At 39.5% G+C, this 25669-nt stretch overlaps 1 protein-coding gene across 1 annotated transcript in view; it reads left to right on the forward strand.

The window, feature by feature from the left end:
- Positions 1-16614: 16614 nt before the first annotated feature.
- PPP1CB (protein phosphatase 1 catalytic subunit beta) overlaps positions 16615-25669 on the forward strand; it is an 86640-nt gene continuing 77585 nt past the window's right edge. The window contains exon 1 of the mRNA XM_054978921.1: positions 16615-17014. Within this exon, the coding sequence (XP_054834896.1) occupies positions 16963-17014 (52 nt within the window). The 5' untranslated portion in view covers positions 16615-16962. The remainder of the gene's footprint in view (positions 17015-25669) is intronic.

A 25669-nucleotide genomic window follows, 5' to 3' on the forward strand; every position in this document is an offset into this window, starting at 1 on the left:
CAGTTCCTAGTCCAGCACTCTAACCAGTATACAATACTGGTTCTTTAAGATCCTATGGATTGCATTGCTGGATTAGATGATATCTGGTCTGACATTCTGTTTACAATAGACAAATGGATTAGGGTAGTTACAAACATGTCATGAAGATGAGCTTTCCCCAGTGGTTTGTCTGCATGTTTGATAGGCCCTAATGTGATTGTCTGCATATTTGGTAGGCCCTATTTTGTCATGTCTGAACCCCATCCATGCCAATTTAGGTTCTGTTCTGTTCTACTGAATACAGTGTATCTTGCTATAGCTGTGGCTCACATTCACTTTGCTGGTGTCATAACTATTCTTTTCTCAGGCTTTTGCAGGTGTTTATCTGTTGGACTGTAACAGCTTCCAGTGTTTATGACCTTGTGCTCATTCCCAGACAGTACTGTGTTTTTCTTCCTAGTAACTCAACATGGTATCACACGTATGTAAAACGTTCTCACACAAAAAGCGCCAAAGGATTGTTTACAATTGGGAGGGAGGAGAAAAGAGTAAACTAGAGTGTTAAAAGAAATATTTTTCCCTGGCCTTGGGGCTTATTTCTTAAAGCAGGAATGGCCAACTGGAAGTCTACAGACCAGATCCAGCAACTGAAACAATGTGATCTAAATCCCAGTGGCCCTGCCAAATTTGAACCCAAGAATAGTAATATTTTTGCTCACTGTAAGGTTTTTGTTTTAAATCACCTTAGACCTTAATTACAATTCCTCCTTATGTTAACCTTAAACTTTTACCTCAGGGAAGCCCTGGTCACAAACCACACTCCTTTTTTCTCCACACACATGGAGTTCTCTACTTTACTCAGGCTTTTACCTCAAGGACATCTTCCCTTTGAGGTCTGAATCCCACTGCTAATACAACCTGTGGCATTTTGTGTGACCTATATACTCCTACCTCCCAAATGGTTTTCGCTGCCACAAAAGGCTTTTACTTTAGTTCCCTTCCATGTAACTGGTATTATAGGAAGACTTTGTTATAGATGGTAGCATGACAGAACAGTAACAGCACAGAAAGGAGGTGGCTGTGACAAAACAGACATTTTGCTTTACCAGAATTTATTTTAAAGTACGTGTGTGTGATGGTTGCAGAGTATTAATAAGTGTATTGGTTTCAGAACAGGTTCATAAAGTTGCTAGTTTCAAACATAATTATATATTCTTAATGATATATTCACAGACCCAGTCACAAAGACTAAATTCCCACAGTTCTTCACTTACAAAATAATTCTCTCATCCACAAATCTCACAAAAGCTTATTCCGCGGAAAACTTTGTTGATCTTTAAGGTGCTACTGGAATTGAACTTTGTGCTAATACTATAGACTAACAGGGCTAGTATCTACCTGAAACAAGTCTCATTAAGTACATCATACATTTTTTGTATTGTGATCTGAGCTGCATGTATTTTGGAAAGACAAAGGATGACTGCCAATTTGCCATTACTTTCAGGAAATATATTTGTTACTTATAGACCAGTGATACCATACTATCTAAGCATATATTTGTGAAGCACTTACTGCCAGATCAAGCCAACTTTATGGACCATCTGTGAGGAGACGGAAAAGCTCAGGCCCTCCAGATTAGTGTCCTGATCCTGAGAATTATATGGCCTCTAAGAAAACATTTGGCAATATTTTGTTTTAGGATACTTTAAGAATGCCAGAGACTCAAATGACCCTGATTAATTTTTGGATCAAAACTGAAAAATTACCTCTGAATTACCAAAAATTACTTTGCCAACCTCCCTCCACCCGTAATGTATTCCTGGGACAAAGTGTGAAGCATCTGCTTTAAAAGTGCACTCAACTGGTTTACTCAATTAGACCCCTCTATAGGACAATCCTGTTGCAGTAACAATAACACTATCTGAAATCAGTTCAATTGCCCTGCTGGTCTGGGGAGCACATTTCAAAGCCCTGGAGCACTTTAATTGATTTTAAGGGTGAATTGTGTATGTAGTCTCTTTTTTAAAATTATGCAGCAATAAACTGGTTGGAGGGATGGAGTTAGAAAGAACAACAGATTTATGAAGTAAAAGTCATGGCACTTGTAGGGTTGTCAATGCTGGGTTGAAAAATTCTTAGAGATTAAGGGGTGGGATTTGCGGGGGGGAAGACCTCAGCAGAGTATAATGCCATAGATTTCACTCTCCAAAGCAGAAATTTTTTCTCCAGAGAAAATTGGTCTCTGTAGTCTGGAGAACAGTTGTAATTCCTGAAGATTTCCAGGCCCCACCTGGAGATTGGCAAGTCTATGGCACTGTCCTGTGAAGGATGCAAAAAGGAGTGGACATCGCATAAGACTTCTTTCTTTGTGAAAAAGAGAAAGGGTAGGAATGTACTAGGCATCTGACAGTGAACTCTGACTCACAAAAGAATATCCTGGAATACTTTTGGTTAGTTTTTAAGGTGCCACTGGACTCCTGTTTTATTTTAATATGCTAGTGGTCATCTATGATACAGGTGGGGAAATGGAATGTCTTTGTCTGTGATAGGCAGGCAAAGGGAATGGATTGGGAAGAGTCTTCCTTGATTTCAGTTGTATTATTTTTATTTTATTCTCCAACTGGCCTCCCGCCAGTGGGCCTGGGGAAGGGACATGTGTCCTCTCGATCTAAGTTGTTATCAGGTGGATAGCCTCCCTACCCCACAGGCCAGATATTTAGAGAATGAGGATGCACTGTGTGTGCTGCATTATGATGTTTTAATATAATGTAACTGCTACCATTGTTTTTATCTTTTATATATATTATTATGTTGTGCTCCAATCTGAGCCCGCTTGTGGGGACAGTGGACTAAAAATCTAATGATGATGATGACGATGACGACGACGACGACAACAACAACAACAACAACAACAACAATCTGCCAGTATCAAAGAATTCATGGGAACATCAGGTGGAAAAGGTGCTAGAAAACGATCTAGTCAAGATCTTGTGGGATTTTAGAATAAAAACTGATTGACACCTTGAATATAATACACCAGACATAACAGTCGTGGAAAATCGAAAAGTTTGGATAATAGACATTCCAATTCCGGGGGATTCCAGAGTCGAAGAAAAAGAACAAGAAAAAAATGTTTTAATTTTATGAAAGCCAAAATTCAGAAAATCAGTGAAAATCCAAAATGTTGACTTTGCCAGGAAAAAAATGAAACTGCGCCCCACCTTATTTGTGAATGCAGCAAAATTACACAGATGGATTACATAGCTAGACATGACAGGGTGGCAAAGCTGATTCATTGGTCATTGTGTAAAAAGTATAATCTGCCAGTATCAAAGACTTCATGGGAACATCAGGTGGAAAAGGTGCTAGAAAGTGATCAAGTCAAGATCTTGTGGGATTTTAGAATACAAACTGATTGACATCTTGAATACAATATACCAGACATAACAGTTGTGGAAAATCGAAAAGTTTGGATAATAGACATTACAATTCCGGGGGATGCCAGAGGACTTGAAACAACTGATGCAAAAGATGATGAATGGAATATTGGAAGGGGTCGAGATGCCAGATACATGGAATGAGGCTAATATTACATTGATACCGAAGGAGACATTAGACTTAAGTAATGTTAAGAATTATAGACCAATATCTTTAACTAATAATGACTATAAAATATTTGCAAAGATACTAGCAGAAAGACTTAAGACTTGGCTAGTGGAATTTATTGAAGAGGATCAAGCCGTTTTTTTACCGGAAAGGCAAATAAAAGATAACTTACGAGTGTTGTTGAATGCTATTGAGTATTATGATAAAAAGCCAGGGAAGCAGGTTGGTTTTTTCTTTGTGGATGCGGAGAAAGCGTTTGACAATTTGAACTGAGATTTTATGTTTGCAACAATGGAGAAGATGCAGTTGGGAGAGAAATTTATACAAGCAATAAAGGCAATATATAAAAACCAATCTGCAAATATAATTGTTAACTCGGATGTAACCAAAAAGTTGGAAATAAGAAAAGGAACAAGACAAGGGTGCCCGCTTTCCCCACTTCTGTTTGTAATGGTACTGGAGATTTTACTTAGGCAAATAAGAGAAGACAATTCAATAAGAGGATTGAGGACTAAAGGATTTGAATATAAAGTAAGAGCTTTTGCTGATGACATAATGGTGATAGTGGAAGATCCAATAGAGTGCATGCCAAAATTGATGAAGAAAATGAAGGATTATGGAGATGTAGCGGGTTTTGTAATTAATAAGGTGAAGTCCAAAATACTTTGCAAAAATATGACGAAACAACAACAAAAGGAGCTGATGGACAAGGTGGAATGTGAAGTAGAAAACAAGGTTAAGTATTTGGGAGTGGAAGTGACAGTGAAGAATATTGACTTATATAAGAATAACTATGACAAGTTATGGCAACAAATAGAGAAAGATATGATTAGATGGAATAAAATGAACTTGTCATGGTTAGGTCGTATTGCAGTAATTAAGATGAATGTTCTTCCAAGAATGATGTTTCTACTACAAACAATATCTATTGTTAAAGACAGTAAACAATTTGAGAAGTGGCAGAGAATGATGTTAAACTTTGTTTGGGCTGGAAAGAAACCCAGAGTTAAAATGAAAGTACTCTATGATGCGAAAGATAGAGGAGGATTACAATTACCAAATTTTAAATTATACCATGAAGCGATATGTCTGGACTGGCTAAAGGAATGGATGACATTGAAGAATTTGAAGTTGTTAGCATTGGAAGGATATAATAAATTATTTGGATGGCATGCATATCTATGGTATGACAAAGTAAAAGCAGACTCTATGTTTCTACATCAATTATGTCAGAAGAAGTTTGTTTGCTGTATGGACTAAATACAAGAAATATATAGAAGAGACTATACCAATGTGGATCATCCCTGTGGAAGTAGTAAATCCAAGAACAGAATATGCAGGGGAAGACTGGTTGACTTATAAAGAAATTCGTGAGATACAGCAGAATAACTATATGCTTAAAGGTAATGAAGAATTGCCATTCCAATATGGATGGTTTCAATACATGCAGATAAAAGACCTATATGAGAAAGACAAAAGAAAAAATGGTTTTAGACTACAAAACTCTGAGACTGAGGAGTGTTTGCTTCAGGGGGGGAAGAAAATAATTTCTAAAATATATAAGATATTATTGAAATGGTTTACAGAGGAGGAAGTTGTTAAAGTGCAGATGGTCAAATGGGCAATAAATTGTAATAAGGAAATTTCAATGGAAGCTTGGGAAAAGGTTTGGAAAAATGTAGTTAAGATTTCAGCATGTACCACTGTGCGTGAAAATGTATATAAAATGTTGTATAGATGGTATTTAACACCGAAGAAGTTGGCCAATGGTAATAGCCAGATGTCTGATAAGTGTTGGAAATGTAAACAGCATGAAGGTTCATTCTATCATATGTGGTGGACTTGTGATAAGGCTAAGCAGTTCTGGGGGGATATAGTTAAAGTTATGTCAGATATTTTACAAAGGAATATAAATAAAACCCCGGAATTGCTGTTATTATGTATGAACCTAGAAGATTTTGATAAAACGGACAGAGTTATGGTGTTTTATATGATTACGGCGGCCAGAATGTGTTATGCACAGATGTGGAAGACTCAGGAGATACCATCTATGGAAGATTGGATTTTGAAAGTTTTGAACATGGCAGAAATGGACAAATTAACAAGGAAATTGAAAGAACAAGAAGAATTGGACTATACATCAAGCTGGGAAAAATTTAAGAAATATGTGGGAAAAAAGTGGGACATGAAGGGGAAATTGTGGTCTTTGGAGAAGTAGGGGAGATAGAAACTTACTTAAGCTTAAAAAGGGGTATATTTTACTATATGTTATGGGATTAGTATAGTATATTTACAGGGGATATGTATGTAATTTTGTTTTACTTAGCATATGTACTTATTATTACTTATGTAATCTTTATATTTTTAACTAAGATAAGTAATATAGTTAGAGTAGATAGTAGGTATAATATAGATATATATTACATTAGATATATATTAGTATTACAGATTTTATGAATTTATATGATATACTTTTTAGATTAAGTTGGGTATGGAAAACTGCGGGGAGTCACCAGAAAAGGGGGGGGGGAAGGATGGGGAAAATGCAATGGGGTGAATAATGATAATGATTTTTATGTTTATGTTTGTAAACCCATCCAATAAAAATTCTTTAAAAAAAAAACAATTCCGGGGGATGCCAGAGTCAAAGAAAAAGAACAAGAAAAAATTATTAAATATAGAAATCTGGCAATAGAAACCACCTGACTGTGGATGAAGAATACAACAGTAGTCCCCATTGTCATCAGGGCACTGGGAACTATTTTGAAAAATTTTGCAACTTATATGGAAAAACTGTAGCTTTCTGATGTAACACCTACAGAACTGCAAAAGATGCCGTTACTTGGAACAGCGCACATATTACACCGATACCTGGCTGATACTTAGGTCTCTGGTGGAAACTTGTATCAGCTCAGCAAGGCCAATCAGTGATAACATGTTATCTCTATTTATTATTGATTGTGTTGTGTGAAATTCTAATAATAGTAATAATAATAATTTCACTTTTGCATTTTTAAATTATCTTTGAAAACAACAGAGGGAGTAAAAATTAAGGCTTGAATTCTAAGCCTTGTTTTTGCTTGTCTCTCCACCTGCTGCTGAGGTGATCTTTTGTGGACTGCATCCCTCTAGCATTAAGCACTTTGTGGTCATTGAAAAAAAGACATCGGTCCTGCTTGAGGGGAAATACTTGATGGCAGAGTAACACACTCCGCAGTGGCAGACCACTTCTCAAGTGGAAAACAGTTCTGTGCTGCTGGAAACAAAACTACAGTTAACAGCAGAAAGAGACAGATTTGCAGGTAGTTTGAAATATATATTAATAAAACTTGTTCACCACCTTGTTACTGCTTTATTCTTCCTTTGACTCAAAGATGGAATCTTAGCAATTGAACTTCATGTTACTTTTGCAAAACTATGGAGACTAATGTTCAATGCCCATGAATGCACAGGGCACAATCAATCTGCTTTCCCTGAAAGAGAATGCTCTCCTGTTTATACAATAAAATGAAGTCAGACCTCAAAGCTGTGCTTTCCCGGGAATCAGGGGGCAGGGGCACTAGGGAGTTCATGAAGAAATGGCAAAAGTAAATTTCATGGGCTTTACAATTTAGCCAAGATGCTCCATCTAAGATATCTGCATCTATTTTGGATCCTATCCTTCTCAGAAGCAATATCTAAAGCATAATGAACAAAGGCTAGCATAGCAACAGCAGCCCAGGGAGACCCTGGCAACTACCACCTACTGATCACAATAACATTCACTAACAATGAACCTATGCACAGAAGCCACCAGTCAACACATAGTGACAGAAGGGATGTCATGAGAATGTCCCAGAACCATGTTTATACTACCTTCCACACAAAATGTCCATGAGTCCCAAAGTAGATTTCCCAATCTGCACTTAAGGTCCTCAGCCCCCAAAGTCTGGCAATCCCTTGGTCCAATAAAAAGGTGTAACCAAACCAGAGAGATGGGAATGCTTTCACACTGGCTGTCAAAGCAGCCATCTGGGATTACTCGTTCCCGGCTGGATGTAGACTGAAAGTTCTCAATCACCCTATCTGTTCAAAAGTGTGATGTAGTGGTTACACTGTCAGACTAAGATCTGGAAGACCTAGGTTTGAATCCCCATTCTGCCATAAAAGCTCACTGGGTAACCTTAGGCCAGTCATATACTCTCAGCTTAACCTACCTCACAGGGTTGTTGTGAGGATAAAATGGAGAAGAGGAGAATGACATACGCTGCTTTGGGTTCCCATTGGGAAGGAAGGTGGAATATAAATGATGTAAAATAAGAAAATGCTGTCTCCCCCAGATGTTCTTGCCCTGCCTCATTCCATGATAGGTAATTACTCATACTGGCTAGCACATAGATGCATTCATGCTCCAGGATGCCGATATAGCCACACAGCACCACATTTGTTTTGATGATCACCTGAACTAGCACTGTATTTCACCAATGCGCTGTTGTCATCAATCTCCTTACTCCAATTCATGGAGTCAACAATGCTGTGCTCATCACATCAAGCAGGGAATCAGGAAGACACTGAGCTGCTGGACCTCTGTTGCTTCAGTAGCAAAGCCATGGGCAGAATGTAGACCTTCTACCCTGGTAGGGTGAAGTGGTGAAGCCACTCTCCACCTTCCACTGCATAGCCCATCATGAAGGCATCTGAAATGAGTAACTGGAGGAAGGGGGAGGAAGAAAGCACACTATCCGGTAATCATCACAAGCATAGAGATGCAGCCAAAAGAGTCATAGCATTTATTAGAACATGACACATGAAATGAGTTCTGAAACAATGATACTAGGGAAGCAGGTCCTTTTTAAAAATGTGATTGAAAAAGAGCACCTCTACCTGGATGCTGTGCTTTTATTTATTTATTTAATTAATTAATTAATTAATTAATTAATAGTCCGCTCTCCCTGCAAGCAGGGTCAGAGCAGATTTACAACAAATACATAAAAACAATTCAAAACATTGATAGCAATCGGTATTCTACCTGCCTCAGTGAAGAACATATCTTGTCCATTTACCTGGAGGTGTTGGGGATTTGCTGGTTGGTAAAAGAATACCCACACATCCAATGAAGGGAGCTCAATGGGTGTTGTCCAGTACATACTGTTCGTTATGTTGCCATCAGACTTGGATCTTACAAGGAAAAATTACTCATAAGAATTTGGCAAGCTTTATCAATATTTGGCTATGTTCCTCATTGCCTGTCACAGTGCATAGCAGAACTTTTCCGCCTTTGTGAATTTGTTATTGGCAACCTTTTATGTAAAGGGGATGCTTTAAGCCAGTGCAGAGAAGGTAAAAGACATTCCATGGCAATGAATGCTATGCACACCTCTGAGCTTGAAGTCCTGAGGATGGATACTAGTAGGGAATCCTGAGTAAATAACTGTTAGAGGTTTACTCTTCCTACTTTTCTTGACTGTTTGTGGTTCACCCAGTTTTTTCTCTTTTACACCAAACGTCTCCATCACCAAGTTTCCACTGGTATGCTCTGTTCTAAATGGGAGCAGAGTAATCTATTGATATGCAAATTACATTTATTTGCTGGGACATATATATATATGTTCTTTATTCACTATATTTTGGGCAATAAGACAAGTTGGCAGAAGAACTGAGTTTTCTAAGAGAAAACACTTCAATTTTAAATAGCTTAAACAATGATAAATAGAGTAATCAATGATCTGGACAAATATACATGCCTTATTTATTTAGTGCTTTTTAATCTCAACTTTCTCCTACACAGTGCAAGGCAGTGTACTTCTTTCTTCTCTCTCCCATTTTATTTATGTAGAAACTGTGAATGCCGCCTCTCCAAATCTGTCTCAAGTTGCTCACAACAATAAAATAAAACCAAGCAAACAGACAACAAAAACATAAATATAAATCCAAGTCAATAAAAACAAGTCAATAAAAATATGCCAATAAAAGCAAAAACAGGGTATAAAAGCACATAAAACACAGCAGTCTAAAATGATATTCATGAATATCAGGCTATGAGTTGAACAAAAAAGATAGAATCTCCTTAGTTAAAAGCCTGAGTAAAGAGAAATGTTTTGGCTTGGCATGTAAAGAAACTGAAATAAGCAATCGTGCAAACCACAATGCTGAGGGTGTTCCCAAGGTGAGATGCCACCACCAACAAAGCCATGCCTGTGGTCACCACCTGTGTTACTTCTGCAGCCAAGGACATAGGCAACAGGACTCGAGACGAGGATCTCAGCTGGTGAGCTAAATAATATGAAAGGAAATGTTCCTTCAGCTACTCTGCTTCCAAGCTATTTAGGACCATATAGGCAAGAACTAGCACTTTGAATTGTGCCTAGAAACAGATGAGCAACCAATGCAGATCTTTCAACACATTGTTGATACAACCTCTATATCTAGCCCTTGACAATTATCTGGCTATTGCATATTGCATCAAATGAAGCTTCCAAACAGTTTTCAAAGGCAACCATATGTAGAGTGCATTATATGAATCACATGGATCACATGGTATTATGACCAGACGATCAGGGGAGAGAATGTCTCATTCCCTCCTGACCATAGTCCCTTTGTTCCCTGCCATCACGAAATATACAGGTTGCCACCCTCATCAGCCATTTGGACACTGGTGATTTCAGCACTTATTTTAACCTTGCATCCAACCACCTACTTCTGTAAACTTCTTTGTGATTAAGTGAACAACTTGATTGAAATTTAATCCAGACAAGACAGAAGTGCTTCGAGTTTGGGAATAAAGCTGATACAGTAATAAACATCAGCTGTTGTCCCACCATTATTTTCCTGTTTATGTGAGGTGAAGATATTAGTTCTACCTGTCCTTTCCTGCATAGCTGCAGTGTTTAATCACTATATCCCAGTTCTTGTTTACAGAAGTAGATGGTTGGATGCAAGGCTAAAATAAGAGCCCATGTGACCTGCACAGAACTCATTCTCAGGTCTAAGTACAGCACTAAGAGTTCTTGAAAAGTATAGCCAAGGCAAACATGACTCACCAAACAAAAAACATAGTTGATCTTGTGTGTTTTTTAAAAATTCATTACAAAGGCTAAGGGAATAAAAATGTACATTATTTTTCATCAAAGGATGTTAATACAGCGTATTATTATTCTCCTGCAGTTAAGTGGAGAAAAGTGAGTAACTGTCAGGACAATTCTATAGTTGCCCTCTGCTATATGTCAGGGCTAGAGCTAGTTTAAATCAGCATAAGACTGCAATCCTATACATTCTCATCTGGGAACAAGCACCGTTGAACACATGTCTTACTTCTGAGTAAACATGCTCTGTATTGCACTGTCAGTAATTATTCTGTTCTGAGAAAGTGGCAAAGGCAACACCATAAAATACTATTAGAACTGAAGTCAACATAGCAACATTTCAGCCATGATTTTGCAACCAACATAGACAGACATGCCTACAGCATTCTTAATAATCCTGTCATCATGACCATTTAAGAAGCTGCGGGCTATCAACACCCCCAGATAATATATGCCATTAGGAAGCCAACCAATGCATGGAAACAATTGTTCATAATATCTAGTCAAGAACACAGGCATTTTCTACACACAACCAAAGAGTCAGAAAGTAATTAGAATCCTTTCCACTATAATCTCCATATCTGTGACGACATTCCCAACATTTTTAAAGGTAAATATAAACTACTTAGGGCCTTGACTTGGATGAGGACCACAGCATCGGGGGGAGGGGGGCATTGAACAGTCCCCACCACAGGATTTCTCCCATTACAAATGACTTCTGCCCTGCACTGTTATTAGCCATGGAAAGGAAAAAAAAGACAAATAAAGAGAGGGCAACTTCCTTTCCAGGACTAGTCAAATGCTGGTGAAGATGGCTGAATTCAGTTGGGGAGACCAGATAAGGACAGAAGAGTTAATTTCCGTTCATCACATCCCCAGTTCAAATCAGAACCTTGCTTGACTGCTATGTGCTTTTATAAACACAGAGCAGATCTACAGATCTTCTAGCATTTAGGCTGTAAGATTTCCCAAAAAGAGGGCTTCAAATCCCCTACAAGCAGAAACGTGGGGACTCTGAAAACAGCAACCCTTTTTGCCAAGGAAACTGCCAGTGCCAGAAAGGGAAACTGCCATTCCAATCACAGCATCCCATTAGCTCCATAGGTAAGAGTGACAAATAACTCATGAGCTCTCCAGTCCAGAGTAAGGGCTCAAATCCTGCTGCAGGAACATTGCTCCCTCCTAGACACTCATCAGAGTACTAAATACAGCAACAACTGTATTAACCAACAGGGAAGAATTGGTAGAATATTAACCAACAGGGAAGAATTGGTAGATGAGATGAAGGTGGTGAGGACCTTAGGGGGAAGTGACCATGTCCTCCTTGAATTCCAGTTGCTGTGGGGAGCCAAGGAAGTTTGTAGCCAGACTCGTAGGTTAGATTTTCGTAGGGCCAACTTCAATGAACTCAGAGGCTTGATGAGAGTCATTCCATGGGGGAGTGTGCTGGAAGGGAAAGGAGCGGGTGAAGGGTGGGCCCTTCTCAATCATGAGCTTTTGCAAGATCAAGCCCTCACTATCCCAGCAAGATGGAAACATGGTAAGGGCTCCAAGAAACCGATGTGGATGCACAGAGAGCTCCAGAATAAGCTAAGAGAGAAAAAGGAAATGTTCAGGAAATGGAGAGAAGGACAGACCTCTAAAGAGGAGTATATGAGGGTTACTAGGTACTGCAGATCAGCCATCAGAGAGGCCAAAGCTCAGCACGAGCTGGCCAGGAGGGCTCGCTACAATAAGAAAAACTTCTACAGATATGTGAGAAGCAAACGCAAGGTAAAAGAGGCAATTGGACCGCTGTTGGGAGTAGATGGAGAAACACTGATGCAGGACAGAGAAAAAGCAGATAGGCTTAATGACTTTTTTGCCTCTGTTTTCTCCCTGAAGAACTCAGGCACATCTAGAGATAGTAGAAAATGTGGCAGGACACCTGAGTGGCTAATTGACAGAGAGGTTGTGGAGAGGCATCTGGCTGCATTGGATGAATACAAATCCCCTGGGCCGCATGGGGTGCACCCAAGAGTGCTGAAAGAACTTTCTAGAGAACTTGCAGAACCCCTGTCCATCATCTTCGAGGCCTCCTGGAGGACTGGGGATGTGCCACAAGATTGGAGAAGAGCAAATGTTATCCCAATCTTTAAGAAAGGGAAGAAAGATGACCCGGGAAACTACAGGCCGGTCAGTCTGACTTCTGTTGCTGGGAAGATATTAGAACAGATTTTAAAGGGATCAATCTGCAGGCATCTGAAGGACCGCTCAGTGATCCAGGGAAGTCAGCGTGGTTTTGTTCCTAACAGATCTTGCCAGACCAACCTGGTTTCCTTCTTTGATCGAGTGACCAGCTTACTGGATCGGGGGAACTCTGTTGACGTGATTTATCTGGATTTCAGTAAAGCTTTTGATAAGGTCCTCCATGACATTCTGATGGGCAAACTGGAAGACTGTGGAGTAGACTATAGGACAGTTCGGTGGATAGGGAACTGGTTGGAGGACCGCACTCAAAGAGTGGTGGTCAATGGCGTTTCATCAGATTGGAGGGAGGTGTCCAGTGGGGTGCCGCAGGGCTCGGTTTTGGGCCCGGTACTTTTCAATATTTTTATCAATGATCTGGATGAAGGAGTGGAAGGGCTGCTCATTAAATTTGCTGATGATACCAAATTGGGAGGAGTAGCAAACACCCAAGAAGATAGAATTAAAATTCAACAAGACCTGAATACTCTGGAGAAGTGGGCAGCTGTGAATAGGATGCAATTCAACAAAGACAAGTGCACAGTATTACATCTGGGCCACAAAAATGGGAAGCACAAATACTGGATGGGGGATACACTTCTGGGCAGTAGTATATGCGAAAGGGATCTTGGGGTAAGAGTGGACTGTAAACTAAATATGAGCAGTCAGTGTGATGCGGTGGCAAAAAAAGGCTAATTCAATCTTGGGTTGCATCAAAGGGGCCATAGCGTCGAAATTGCAGGAGGTCATAGCCCCTCTCTATACTGCCTTGGTCAGGCCACACCTGGAGTATTATGTGCAGTTCTGGTGGCCTCACTTCAAAAAGTATGTGGCCAAAATCGAGAGGGTGCAGAGGAGAGCGACGAGGATGATCAGAGGTCTGGAGACTAAGCCCTACGATGAAAGGCTAAGGGCCTTGGGAATGTTTAGTTTGGAGAAGAGGAGGTTGAGGGGGGACATGATTGCTCTCTTTAAATATTTGAAAGGCTGTCATTTGGAGGAGGGCAAGGAGCTGTTCCAGTTGGCAGCAGCGGGTAGGACACGAAGCGATGGGCTTAAATTACATGCACAAAGGTACCGGCTGGATATTAGGAAAAACTTTTTCACGGTCAGAGTAGTTCAAAAGTGGAATCAGCTGCCTAGGGAGGTGGTGAGCTCCCCCTCACTGGCAGTTTTCAAGAAGAGGCTGGATGAATATTTGTCAGAGATGCTTTAGGCTGATCCTGCACTGGGCAGGGGTTGGACTAGATGGTCTGTATGGCCCCTTCCAACTCTATGATTCTATGATTCTATGATAACTCATGGGAAAGAACACTGCAAAGAAAAACAGATGTGGGCTCGAGTCCCAGCTGAGGCAGATGCTGAAGTAATCATTACACGGTGAAGATTACATGTCTGGTGCTGTCAGCCATGATTTTACACACAAAAGTGGAGTCAGAGCAACAGAACTAGACTTGTTGGGGGAAGTGGTATGTACTACGGAATCTGTTTTGTTTATTGGCTCTTATCCTGCAAGAGAAAAGGAGGCATCACTGTTTGCCAAGTAGTGACAGTAGGTGGTATAGTATCATTCCCTTCCCTTCATGAGTGCATGGTGGATGTTTATATGTATTTTGGAGTCTCTGGCCATATATAGAGCAAATAAGGACTGTTAAATGAGTGCATTATTTCTTTATGCTCTTGGAGCACGGGACAGATATTGTCTGTATTAGAGTGTATTTCATACTTCTAGGTGAGGAATTAATGTTTTAGAGCTCAACTTTGAAGGTAAGTCCTGAATTTCTGGTGTGTGATACCTTGCCTTTGCAACCCCAATTTCAATAGTGAAGTTGGTATGACTGGAATGTGTGTAGGGTTCTAAAATGACAAGTGTTAGCAATATGTTCTTCCCACTTAGTTGCAAACATTGACTGTTTGTGCAATGTGCCATTTCATCTGGCTATTCATCATTAAGTTTCTATTTGTGTATTCTAAATTATATGCACAAGAGGACAATGATGTAGCAAGCCTTGATATACAAGTGCAAGATTCTTTGGATAGGGCTACAATGGTGTGCTGTGATCTCTTGCAGGGGTTGCTGGATTCATACCCTGTGCTGAGACTGAAGTGGGTGCCAAGTGTGTGTGACTGGCCCAGGGTCACCCATCAAGCCTCTGTGGCTTTTCCAGATCCTAGTCTGACACTCAAAATACTACATCACACTGGCTGTCAATATTATTCAATGAGGCTTATTTCCAAGAATGTGCCCTTAGAAAGTTAAACTAGAAGTTCTAAGCCCGTTTTCACTCACTCTAATAATTCAACCCATTCTCTGTTATGTAGCAGTATGGCTTATTCCACAGCATCACAGAGCCAGCAGAATTTTTTAAAGATCAAATTCTCTAAAATCTATAGTCTATTTCCAATGTAGTTTATGTTTTAACCATTCCCTAAAACCAAAAAGGGCTTTAGCCTAACATGCCTGTCTGATTCTTGTTAGGGAAGTTGGGAGTAAATGGAAAATGCTGTACTCATCAATGCACAAACAATTCTTACATAAGTTTGTTACAAGAAATATGTTAATGTGCACAGTGCACACTCTTTTCATAACAGGAACTTTTTAAAAAAATGTAGTAATTTACAGCAGCATTCTCTAAAAGGAAGTTTTTAGAAATGCCTCCGATCTTGTACAAAACGGTTTAAATTAAATTAATTCCAGTTTATTAAATTAAACTGGAGAGCCAGTTTGGTGTAGTGGATAAGTGTGGGACTGGGTTTGATTCCCCACTCCTCCACTTGAAGCCAGCTGGGTAACCTCAAGTCAGTCATGTTGGAAATTGCAATGTCTGGTGTACTGCAGCAGCAAGAAGAGAAGGATCACTTAGTTAGGACAGTGAGAGCTGCATCTCTCGTTTCCTGGGGGTCATTTCCTTGTCTTGTCTCCTATTGGGCTAAACAGGGCAATATCCTGCTTCTTCTCTCTCCTGCATTATTCATTCTTCTACAAGATGTAGTCAGATAGCAAGGACTCTATTCCTATCTCTCCTGTATTTCTCAACTAAACTTTTTGCCTCGTTGATCAGCACAGCGTAACTTCTCTGCTCTGTTTACACTCCGCTAACAAGTCACAACTTCTAAGAGCTCTCTCAGCCCCAGCCACCTCATAAGGTGTTTGTTGTGGGGCTAATAATAACATACTTTGTAAACCGCTTTGAGTGGGCATTAAGTTGTCCTGAAGAGCAGCATATAAATTGCATGTTGTTGTTGTTGTTATTGTACCTGCATCTTACAGAAAGTAGGAAATCAGAAAAACACAATATACGTGCATTTCTGTCCTTTCAATAGCCTTACAGCCTTTTTTTCCTAATAGGCTGGGCAACTAAATTTGGTAGGCAACCTAAAGAGAAAGTGGATGAAAATCTACGTAAGGAAACAAGAGTTTAGGCCCTTGCGCTAAGCAGCGTTGCCTTTTCTGCCTACATTGGTGACGGGCATAAAAACCACTACCATCATTTGCTGAAGAACAAGTGAGCACAGGAGCAGTCTGCTTAAAGGCGCGTCTCCGCCTTGACCAGGCCCTGCTGGTTACCAGGAAACACAAACAGAGAAGGCGGCGGAGAAACGACAGATTTAAGCGCGTGCACGCCCACGTGAACGCTCGTAGTCCCGCGGGGACTAAGTTTACTGCGCTTGCGTAGTCGCGGGAGGAGGGGTGGCAAAGCCGTTTCGGCTCTAGTTCGACTCGATACTCCCGCGCAGTTGTTGAAGTAAAGCAACAGCGAGCGGCAAGAGGCGCGGGAGGGATTGTGGAAAGAACGTACGGCGCATGCGTGGCAAGGCCTAAGCCAGGCAAGAGGGTGGGGAGGAGAAGAGGGAGGATTGGCGGCGGCGGCGGCGGCTCTTCCCCGGTTTAGCACAGCTGGAAAGAGAACGAGGGGAAGCGACCCCGACTGTGTTGGGCACTTCGGGTGCCGGGTGCGGGCGAGCCTGAGCCGCCGGGGGATTCTTGAGGGGGGAGAGTGAGCTGTTGCTTTCCCTGCCGCTGCCTCCTCAGTGAAGCGCTCTCTTCTTCTCTCTCTCCCCGCCCGGGACCGAGTCCATTGGCTACAAAATGGCGGACGGGGAGCTGAATGTGGATAGCCTCATCACCAGGCTGCTGGAAGGTGAGCGTGTGTGGACGTGGAGGGTGAGATACGGGAGGGAATCTGCCTGCGGAGGAGAATTATTGCCCTGGAGGAGAAGGGTTTTCTTCGAGCGTGGTGGAGAAAGTTTCCTTTTTTCCCCGGCAACGGGACCGAGACGGTGTCTCCCTTCAACTTACCGAAAAGCAACTTAAAACGTTGTAGGGGTTTTAGGGGACTGGGCCCGGGGGAGGTGTGCGAGTACTTAAAGTGAATCTTCGTTGCCTTTCGGGAGGCGTCTGTGAGGGTGTCTGGTATCCTTCTAGTGTGTGACTTCCACCCCCACTCTTAACGACTCACATGACTAATGTCTGTAGGAGCCCTCATATATAAGAACATCCAAGTATTCATTATCTTTGCACTAAGGTGGATTGTGGAAGGGGTAGTGGGAATGTTGAATACTGGACTTTTAAGATGTGATCCTTTGTTTTCTTATATACACACGGTTGGTTTATATGCATGGCGTTACAAAATATGCAAAGCCACCTTCCCACCAGATTTCCTATGGCCTGCTTTCTCTCTTTACCATCCCTCAGTTCATTTACTACAGGATGGGTGAGGTAGAAAAGCGTAAGTAGAAGTAGGAGGTTCCTTTTTCCAGCTCTCTTTTTTTTCTCCCATACTGCTATTGGCTTTATCATTGTCAGTTTTTAGCACTACTCTGCCCTTCTTGAAGAGAGTCCTGTACTACAATAATCAACTTATAAATAGCAGCTAACACAGGCCTGGAATGTGTTGTTTTTTCATGGGATTTAAAAAAGTGACTTTTCCCTCAGTGGTTAATGTGCATATGTGCTGTGTAGTGTACTGACTTTAGACCTTAGTATTATTAAGTTGATGCTGCTTTATTATAATAACTGCAGGTCTGCCCTTTCTTGTTTTGCAGCTATTGAGCCATATTTAGCGTTGAAATTCCTATCTCTCTTTTTGTAGTCACACTTTCATGTTGTTAAGCTTATCTAGTGTTTTCCTGGAATCTTTAATGTTTTAGGGCATCTGAAGATCCTGCATTCATGAAACTTACATGTTTGTCTGTTGGGTAAAGCACTCAGATGCAGAGAGTGGCTGTTTAAACACAGTTCAGATCTAAATAATACAATATTTATGTGATAATGTGAGCTTATATTTTTATTTAAAGTATTATAAACCTTCATGTCTTCTAACAAATCAGGACCAGCAGACATATTGTACTTCTGTTACTAATATGACAAGAGCTCAGAATCACAGAAGAGATAATGTTGCTATAGAATCTCAATATTCTCAGATTTAAACAATTAGCTTACATTTATAGAACTGCTGTAGTCTACTTATTCTGCATGAAAATAATATATTAAATAGTTCTCAGAATAGCACATTGTGCCAGAAGCAGATTAATACCCTGCTCCAAAGCACATAGATTCAGAAATCCAGTTGAAATTAATGCAATTTGCTTCCTTGTCCCTGATCCAATTATGGTGATCTGCTTCTGAAAAAGACTTGCACATATGCATTTTGTCCATTGGAAATAAAACAAGCTGCTTATGTGGAGACAGTCTGGATCCTTCAGCTGATTTGTGCAGTATTGTCTTGGCACCACCCATATTAATATTGCCTTGTAATAGTGTCTTCTGAAAAGCATGTTGTGCTCTGGTCAGGTGTTTTGGATGCAAACAGAGGCAGGGTGGTACCTCCCACTGTCATGGGTGGTTAGAGGATGGGGGAAGGAACCTGGCCTGAATCAATGTGTGCCATCTATCAACTTATGCTCGAGTACTTATTGGCGTATCAAGACACTTCTATTCCCCATCTCTATGATAACTGAATGATACAGTGAATTGTAACATTTGCAGTTCTCTGGATTGGTGCCAATATATTTAGCTGAGGTATCAGTTCTCTGCAAATGAACTGAAATGTGTTCCTAATGAAATTGCAGGTTGTAGCTTTACTCATGGGTTGTGACTGGTAACTGGAGACCATTAAAAACTGTACATTTTTGCTTCAGCATAAGTACTGTGATTCCAAGTTTGGCTTCATTTAGAAATTCTATTTTGTCTTCTCCAAGCATTGTATATTATTCCTTCCCTGGATCTATATTTTTGTCTGCAGTCCATATTTCATTTCCTGTTCTGCTGATGTACCATATATTGAAGAGCATCCCAGATGCTGAGGTTTTTTTAGATTAACAGTGTTTCTTTATATAAGAGAATCTTAATTCATGTGGCTGCTTGGTAATGCTGTTATGGTAAGATGATGTTAAAGTAAGAATCTCTTTTTTTTTATAGCCACCACCCCCTACTTTCAAATGTTTGGAACATGGTTTTTAGTTCAGTAATGAAAACTCTTTGCCTGAATTATAATTTCAAGTGACTCTACTGCTTTATAATGAAATTAATGTCCCCTGATACTGATCAGTGATGACCATGGTCTTCATCTTTATAATTGATTGATCTTCCTTTTGAAACCTTTTTTAAAAGTTCAACTAGGTATAGCTATATCTGCTTGAATGTTAGCCTAGCCATCCATGCATTTACTTCAAGAGCTGCTGTATTTTTGCTTTCACATTTTGAATGGTTATTCAGGCTCTTTTAAGATATGGCAAGAAGTGCAAAAATAGCTGCTTTTCTGTATCAATGTCTACTTGTTCCCCCCCTTTCTGATATCAGTTTCAAGATCTTGATCATACCATATAGTTGAGAATATTGCCAGTAGTACACATTAGTAACTGTACTAGCATCTAAAAACTAATCGTTAGGGAAGAACTACTGAGGGGTCTGTGTGTAATATTCCCAGCTTTTGAAACCTTACAGCTGTTGAAATGAGTTTTTCTGTTAAGACCTACATTTTCAGTGACTTCAGATAATGTTCAATAACTTGATCTGTTGAACTCTGCTTTTAAGCTGCTTTTGGTACAGTCTTTCCACTGTTACGCAAAAGACATTTTAGCCTTAAAAGGCTTTTTGTTGGTCCGATAAATGGCATTGCATTACTAGTATATGCTTCAGTTCTAACTGCAAAGTATACAGTAGAATTACATAAAGTACAGAAATACTTAGTTTTATGAATACACATTTTCATTGAAATAAAACTTCTGAATACAGAATCAAGTGTAGAGCTCCAGCCTATGAAAACTTTTCTAGGAGAGTTCTGGAGAAGTCCTGCTGTGAGACCTAAGAATCCTTTCCTAGCAGACATTCTACAAAGCACTGAACTAAAATTCTTTACTTCTTTAGTATCTTTCCTTCTTTAGTATCTTGTGCTAGGACAATTTTAAAATGTATTACTTTTCCCAGCATTTTTTATGCTTCCTAACTCAGAGTCCTCAATTCCAATGGTGTATTTGCGGTAAACTCATTAGATAGGCATTCACATAAGTTTCTCCAACAGGGCAAGAAGCAAGTGGCTTCCCAAGGTATTTTCAAGTCAGGAAAATGGTGTTTGTGTGATAGGATGGGAGGTTTAAGCACCCTTTCCCTGTGTGTTGCCAACCTAATACAAATTGGGTCTTCATGTGACTGAGAGGCACAGAACACAGCTTTGTATTGTGTGCATACCAGTCTCTGGTATGCCTCTACTTTGCCTCTACCAGTCTGCGACATTTGGCTAATATTGGACTACTGTAGGAGATTGTTGTAAGGATGACTATAATGTCTATGGATTACCGATACACATTCTATAAATAATATATATTGATCTTAAACATGTGGCTGAGTAAGCAAGATTTACTGTGGTTTACATGGAGAATAATAACAGCAACAACGTTCAATTTATATACTCCCCTTCAGAACAACTTAACACCCATTTCACAACAATCACCCTGTGAGATGGGTGGGGCTGAGAGAGCTCTGGGAGAGTTGTGACTGACCCAAGGTCACCCAGCTGGCTTCAAATGGAGGAATGGGGAATTTTAACATGCTTCCTGCCTAATCTGTCTTCATCCTTTCTGATTTCCATCTTACTCTTCAATGTCTGTGGCCCTCTGTTGGGATAAAATTCTGTTTGCTGTCTACCTTATGCTTCCCTAGTTAAAACTGTCTTGTCCCATGTTTGAGGAATCTGTTTCAGGTCTTGTCATGGTAAAATGTGTAGGATCCAAGATGGGGAGAAGGGATCTACTTTGAGAGGGAGTCTATGTGGACCTGTCAAACTCTTGCATGTTTTCTTTGTTCTTTTGCTACACAGTGTCTATTGAGTCGTGCTTTGGCATTAGTCTTATAGTTTGAGTTACTCCTTTTGGTTTTTAATAGTAGTCTTTCATGGTGCATAGTGGCGCCCTGGCCCTAGAACTGAAGATTGGTTGCTGGCTGATAGTGTCCCCTGCATGCTCCATTGCATCCCTTCTCCACTTGGAATGTGTGTAAGATTTACATGGGTCAGCAGTTGCTGGGATGCCCAGGTTCCTTTTTTCCTGATGTAGGACAGGATATCTGAAGTAGAGACCAGTGCAGAGGCATCCAGCCTTATTGTATCTGTCACCTCTTGATACTGGGCAGAATTGAGTATTAACTATATTCTTGAAGACGACAAAAGATTTTTTTAAACTTGCGGCTTAAATAGGGGGTAGTTTTGGAGTGTAGCCAAAATAAGCTTAAGGTGCTATGGAAATGTCTGAAGTAACTTTAAGGATGCAGAACAAGGTCAGCTATATCTAAAATACTGGTGGATTCTGCCCTAAAACCTGAAGCTGAGAAAGTACTAGTCTTAAAGGTGCTACTGGACTCTTTTTGATTTTGCTACCACAGACTAACACGGCTAACTCCTCTGCATCTATGAGAAAGTACTGTAGCCTTTGTCTGGACAAAATAATTTGTCCCAGTACCTTATGGAACATGTAACTTGTGGTTCAACTATGCCTTAAAGATTTTGTTCAAAATTTTTGCAAGTGTTGAATCTAAACTGTTTCATCTGACTCAGCCTTGGCAAAATCTAGCATTCTAAGGATGTGAAATGAACGCCTTAAGACCAGCCAACATTTGGCTGCATTGAAGCAAACATTGGATTTTGTGTTCCACTTCAGAAAACTTGACCTTTTCTGTGGCACATCCTTTGTCCCATATAAATATTGACTGTAGAAATCTTCTGCTGGTATGCAGCATGCAAAAAGGAGATCTTTGTTAAGGTGATCTTTAATGACATCAATATTTGTATTAGAATTTTAGGGATTTAATGTTACAGAGCAGTATACCCGATAATGGTAATGAGTTTTATGTGTCAGGGAAGAAATTGTTGCTATGTGTGCTTTTAATAAACTTGCTGTGGGGCCTGTACAAATAAGAACCATATTAAAAACTGCCTTAGAAAACTAGGCATTCTATCCTTCTGGCCTCTTAAACTCTAGCCTCAAAAAAATCACATCATTATTCATTGGTGTACTTTTCCCTCATGTGATCCATTTGTGGTCCAGGGGTGTTAGAAAGAAGAGAGTGCTAGTGTAGCAATGGAGATAAGAACTTCTAGTGTTCACAGAGTAATTACCAGTAGCATGTTCTGATTGCATTAAAGGGGATAAAATCTACTTCCCTGGTGTCATTTATAATGTCTTACCTCAGAAGTTGACATTTACATTTTCTTTTAGACAAAGATAATCTTAAAAGATATTTACTGTGATTCTTATTTATCCTGTTAGATAAAATCCAGATGAGGAAATTGTTTTCTTGGTTTTAAAAACATATTAAAAGTAATTGCAAAATCCATATGTTGGTGCATAAGAAATTCAGTTTCTATATGTATTGGGCAGTGTTTAGAATTTATGTAGGAAAAGTATGGGATCAACTTATCATAGATAAAATAACAGATAATTTAACCAGCAAGGTACACAAATCCAACTTCTATGGAAAATGGTGGCATTTCTTAGATTATATTGACAGAACAGAAGCAAATTCTCCAAACCATCTATATCAGAAAATTCTTGATAGTTAGGTATAAGATAAGTTGTTTCACTAGACTCTGTATACTATTTCTAACTGTAATGACTGCAAATAATAGTATTCTGTTATCAATTTCTCTATGTAAAACATCTTATTGTTACTTCTATACCTTACCCTCTGTATTTACTGTTTATGTGATAATGTTTGAAGTTGTTTACTGTTATGTTGATTTATAAAATTTAATTAAAAAAAAGAATTTATGTAGGAAGAAGGGTGGATAAAAATCAATGATTTTTTTAAAAACAATAAAAAAAATAGGATTTTTAAAATTTAAATTGGATTTTTTTAAATAAAATGCCTTTTGAGGAAAATATATTATCATCCAAAGGTATGAATAATCATGAAATAAAGATTAGTTTTTAATTATGTAGAATAAGGCTGTATATATTTAATTTTTTTGGTAAATAAATTCCATTAATCCATTCACAATGTCATGCTCTTCCAGAGGTTTTTGTAAGATTATTGGGCAGTTTCTCTGCCTACAAGATGATATCACAGATGCTTGGTTTTGCAGTTCTCAAAACTGAATTTGTGTCAGCTCAGCAGAGATCACATGCCTCTTCTTCACAGCAAAAATGTTATAACATGAACAGAGTTGAGAAAAAGACCTTAATCCTATTGTTCTACAAACCTATGAAGACAGAATCAACCCCTTCAGTGCTAAGTTTCAAGAAGTTCAGTGAATAGAAACAATATTTTTCTGATTGTTTGGAGTGGAATAGATCTGCACAAGAAGAAACTAAGTGTGAGGAGGGAGGGGCAAGCAGTACAAAATGAAAGTGAAACTTTTTGAGCACAATACTGCACAAGTCTTTGGATCTTTTGTGTGTATGACCTGAGGTTTATCACATTCTTTCCTTGGAGGAAAAAACCTATAATGGCAGCAGGCCTTAAAAGAGACCCAGTTTGGGAATACTTTAATGAAGTTCCTTTACCTATCGGTAAGGCAGGCATGCGTGCAAAATGCAGTATATCAAGAACTGGCCTATTCTGATGACAGTTTGTGAACAAAATCGAGATAAAATAGATGGCACTGTCACGGCCAAAATCCTCAACATTGGGCTTAAGAGAAATGTTGAACATATGCTGAGCATCCTGAAACCCATCTCTGAAGCTTTAAACAAAATACAGAAAAAGAGCTGTTTTACTGCTGATGCTGTTGAAATTTGGAAGGAACTGAGTGAACACTTAAAAACAGAACTACACATGGACAGAATTAAATTACAAGCATTAAAAAAAACGAATGGGACAAGCACTGTCTCCAGCTCATTTTTTGGCAAATATTGTCAATATCCAGTATCAGGGTCAAAACTTAAGTGCTGAGGAAGAGGAGTTAGCTATGACATGGGTATCCAGCAATCATCCATCTGTAATGCCAACTATAATAAACTTCAGAGCTAAGGGGGAACCATTCAAGAAATATACGTTTGCTGAAGATATTTTAAAGAAAGTCACACCAGTGAACTGGTGGAAGTCACTTAAGCACTTGGATTTAGAGACTGTTCAAGTAATGATTTCACTTTTAACAGCAGTAGCTTCTTCTGGCAGGCGTTGAAAGAATATTCTCTTCCTTTGGACTCATTCATTCTAAATTGAGAAATCGTTTGGGACCCGATAAAGCAGGAAAGCTTGTTTTTCTTTTCCAGATTATGAACAAAGAAGAAGATGAAGATGACAAGTGAGCTACAGAGGACAGTATTTAAGTTTTTCATGTGTAGGCTGGGCTGACAGTCTAAGTTTCTTAAAATATATATATTTTGTTTAGCCAAATTAGTTAACAAACATGGATGTTTGTTTAAGCAAATAACATATGCTGTAATGTTATTGTTTCAGTTGAATAAATAAAACTATTTAAATTGTTATTATTAAGGTAATGATTATTTTTCTCCTTCCAATAAAGTACAACAGAAAAGTTGTCCAAATATGAATGATTTGTCAGAACTGTGGCTAGATAATGTACTTCTTCCAGACTACCTCCTGCAATCAGACAACAGTCCATTGTTTCCAAAAGGCTTTTACTGGAGAAATAGTTCATTATAGTCCACTAGCCTGAATGCAATATTCAGGATGGTACATATGCATTGTTACCAATGACAGGCAAAGCATGAGGTACAGAGTAACAGATCACAGCAGGCCCAACCTCCCCCCATAGTTCTCAAAACAACCCCTTTGAAGTCGGAAGAGCGAAAATCTCCCAAGGCCGGTTCTTGGTGGAACGTCGGTAGCCAAAACAATCCTTTTCTGTGAGATAGCTGCCTGGGAACCTTGGCACCTGGAAGAGAGCACTTAAACACTGAAAAGATTAAAGATGGAGTCGGTTAAGCAAAGGCATACAAGAAAGCATTCTGAACCTGACATTCTGCCCCCTCTAAGATGCTCCCCCCCAGGTTTATGTGGGTAGCGAGAGTGGAATGCTTTAACTAATCTAGGAGCATGAACATGTACAGAATTCACCCATTCATCAAACCCAGAGTCAAAGTCCTTCCATCTGATGATATAAAATAACTAATTCCTTTTTATTTTAGAGTCCAATATTTGTTGAACTTCGTAGTGGGTTTGATCATCGATCAAAGTAGGAATTGGAGGTGCACGGGTGTGCCATTGGTCGGCAGAAGGGGCTTTTTTCAACAAACTAACATGGAAGGTATCATGCACGTGGCGTAGATTCTTTGGTAAATCCAAGGTAACAGTCACTTTGTTGATTACTTTGCGAACAGGAAAAGGTCCTAAGAAC

This window comes from Eublepharis macularius, chromosome 1 (genome assembly GCF_028583425.1).
Source record: "Eublepharis macularius isolate TG4126 chromosome 1, MPM_Emac_v1.0, whole genome shotgun sequence".
NCBI classification, from domain to species: Eukaryota; Metazoa; Chordata; class Lepidosauria; order Squamata; family Eublepharidae; genus Eublepharis; species Eublepharis macularius.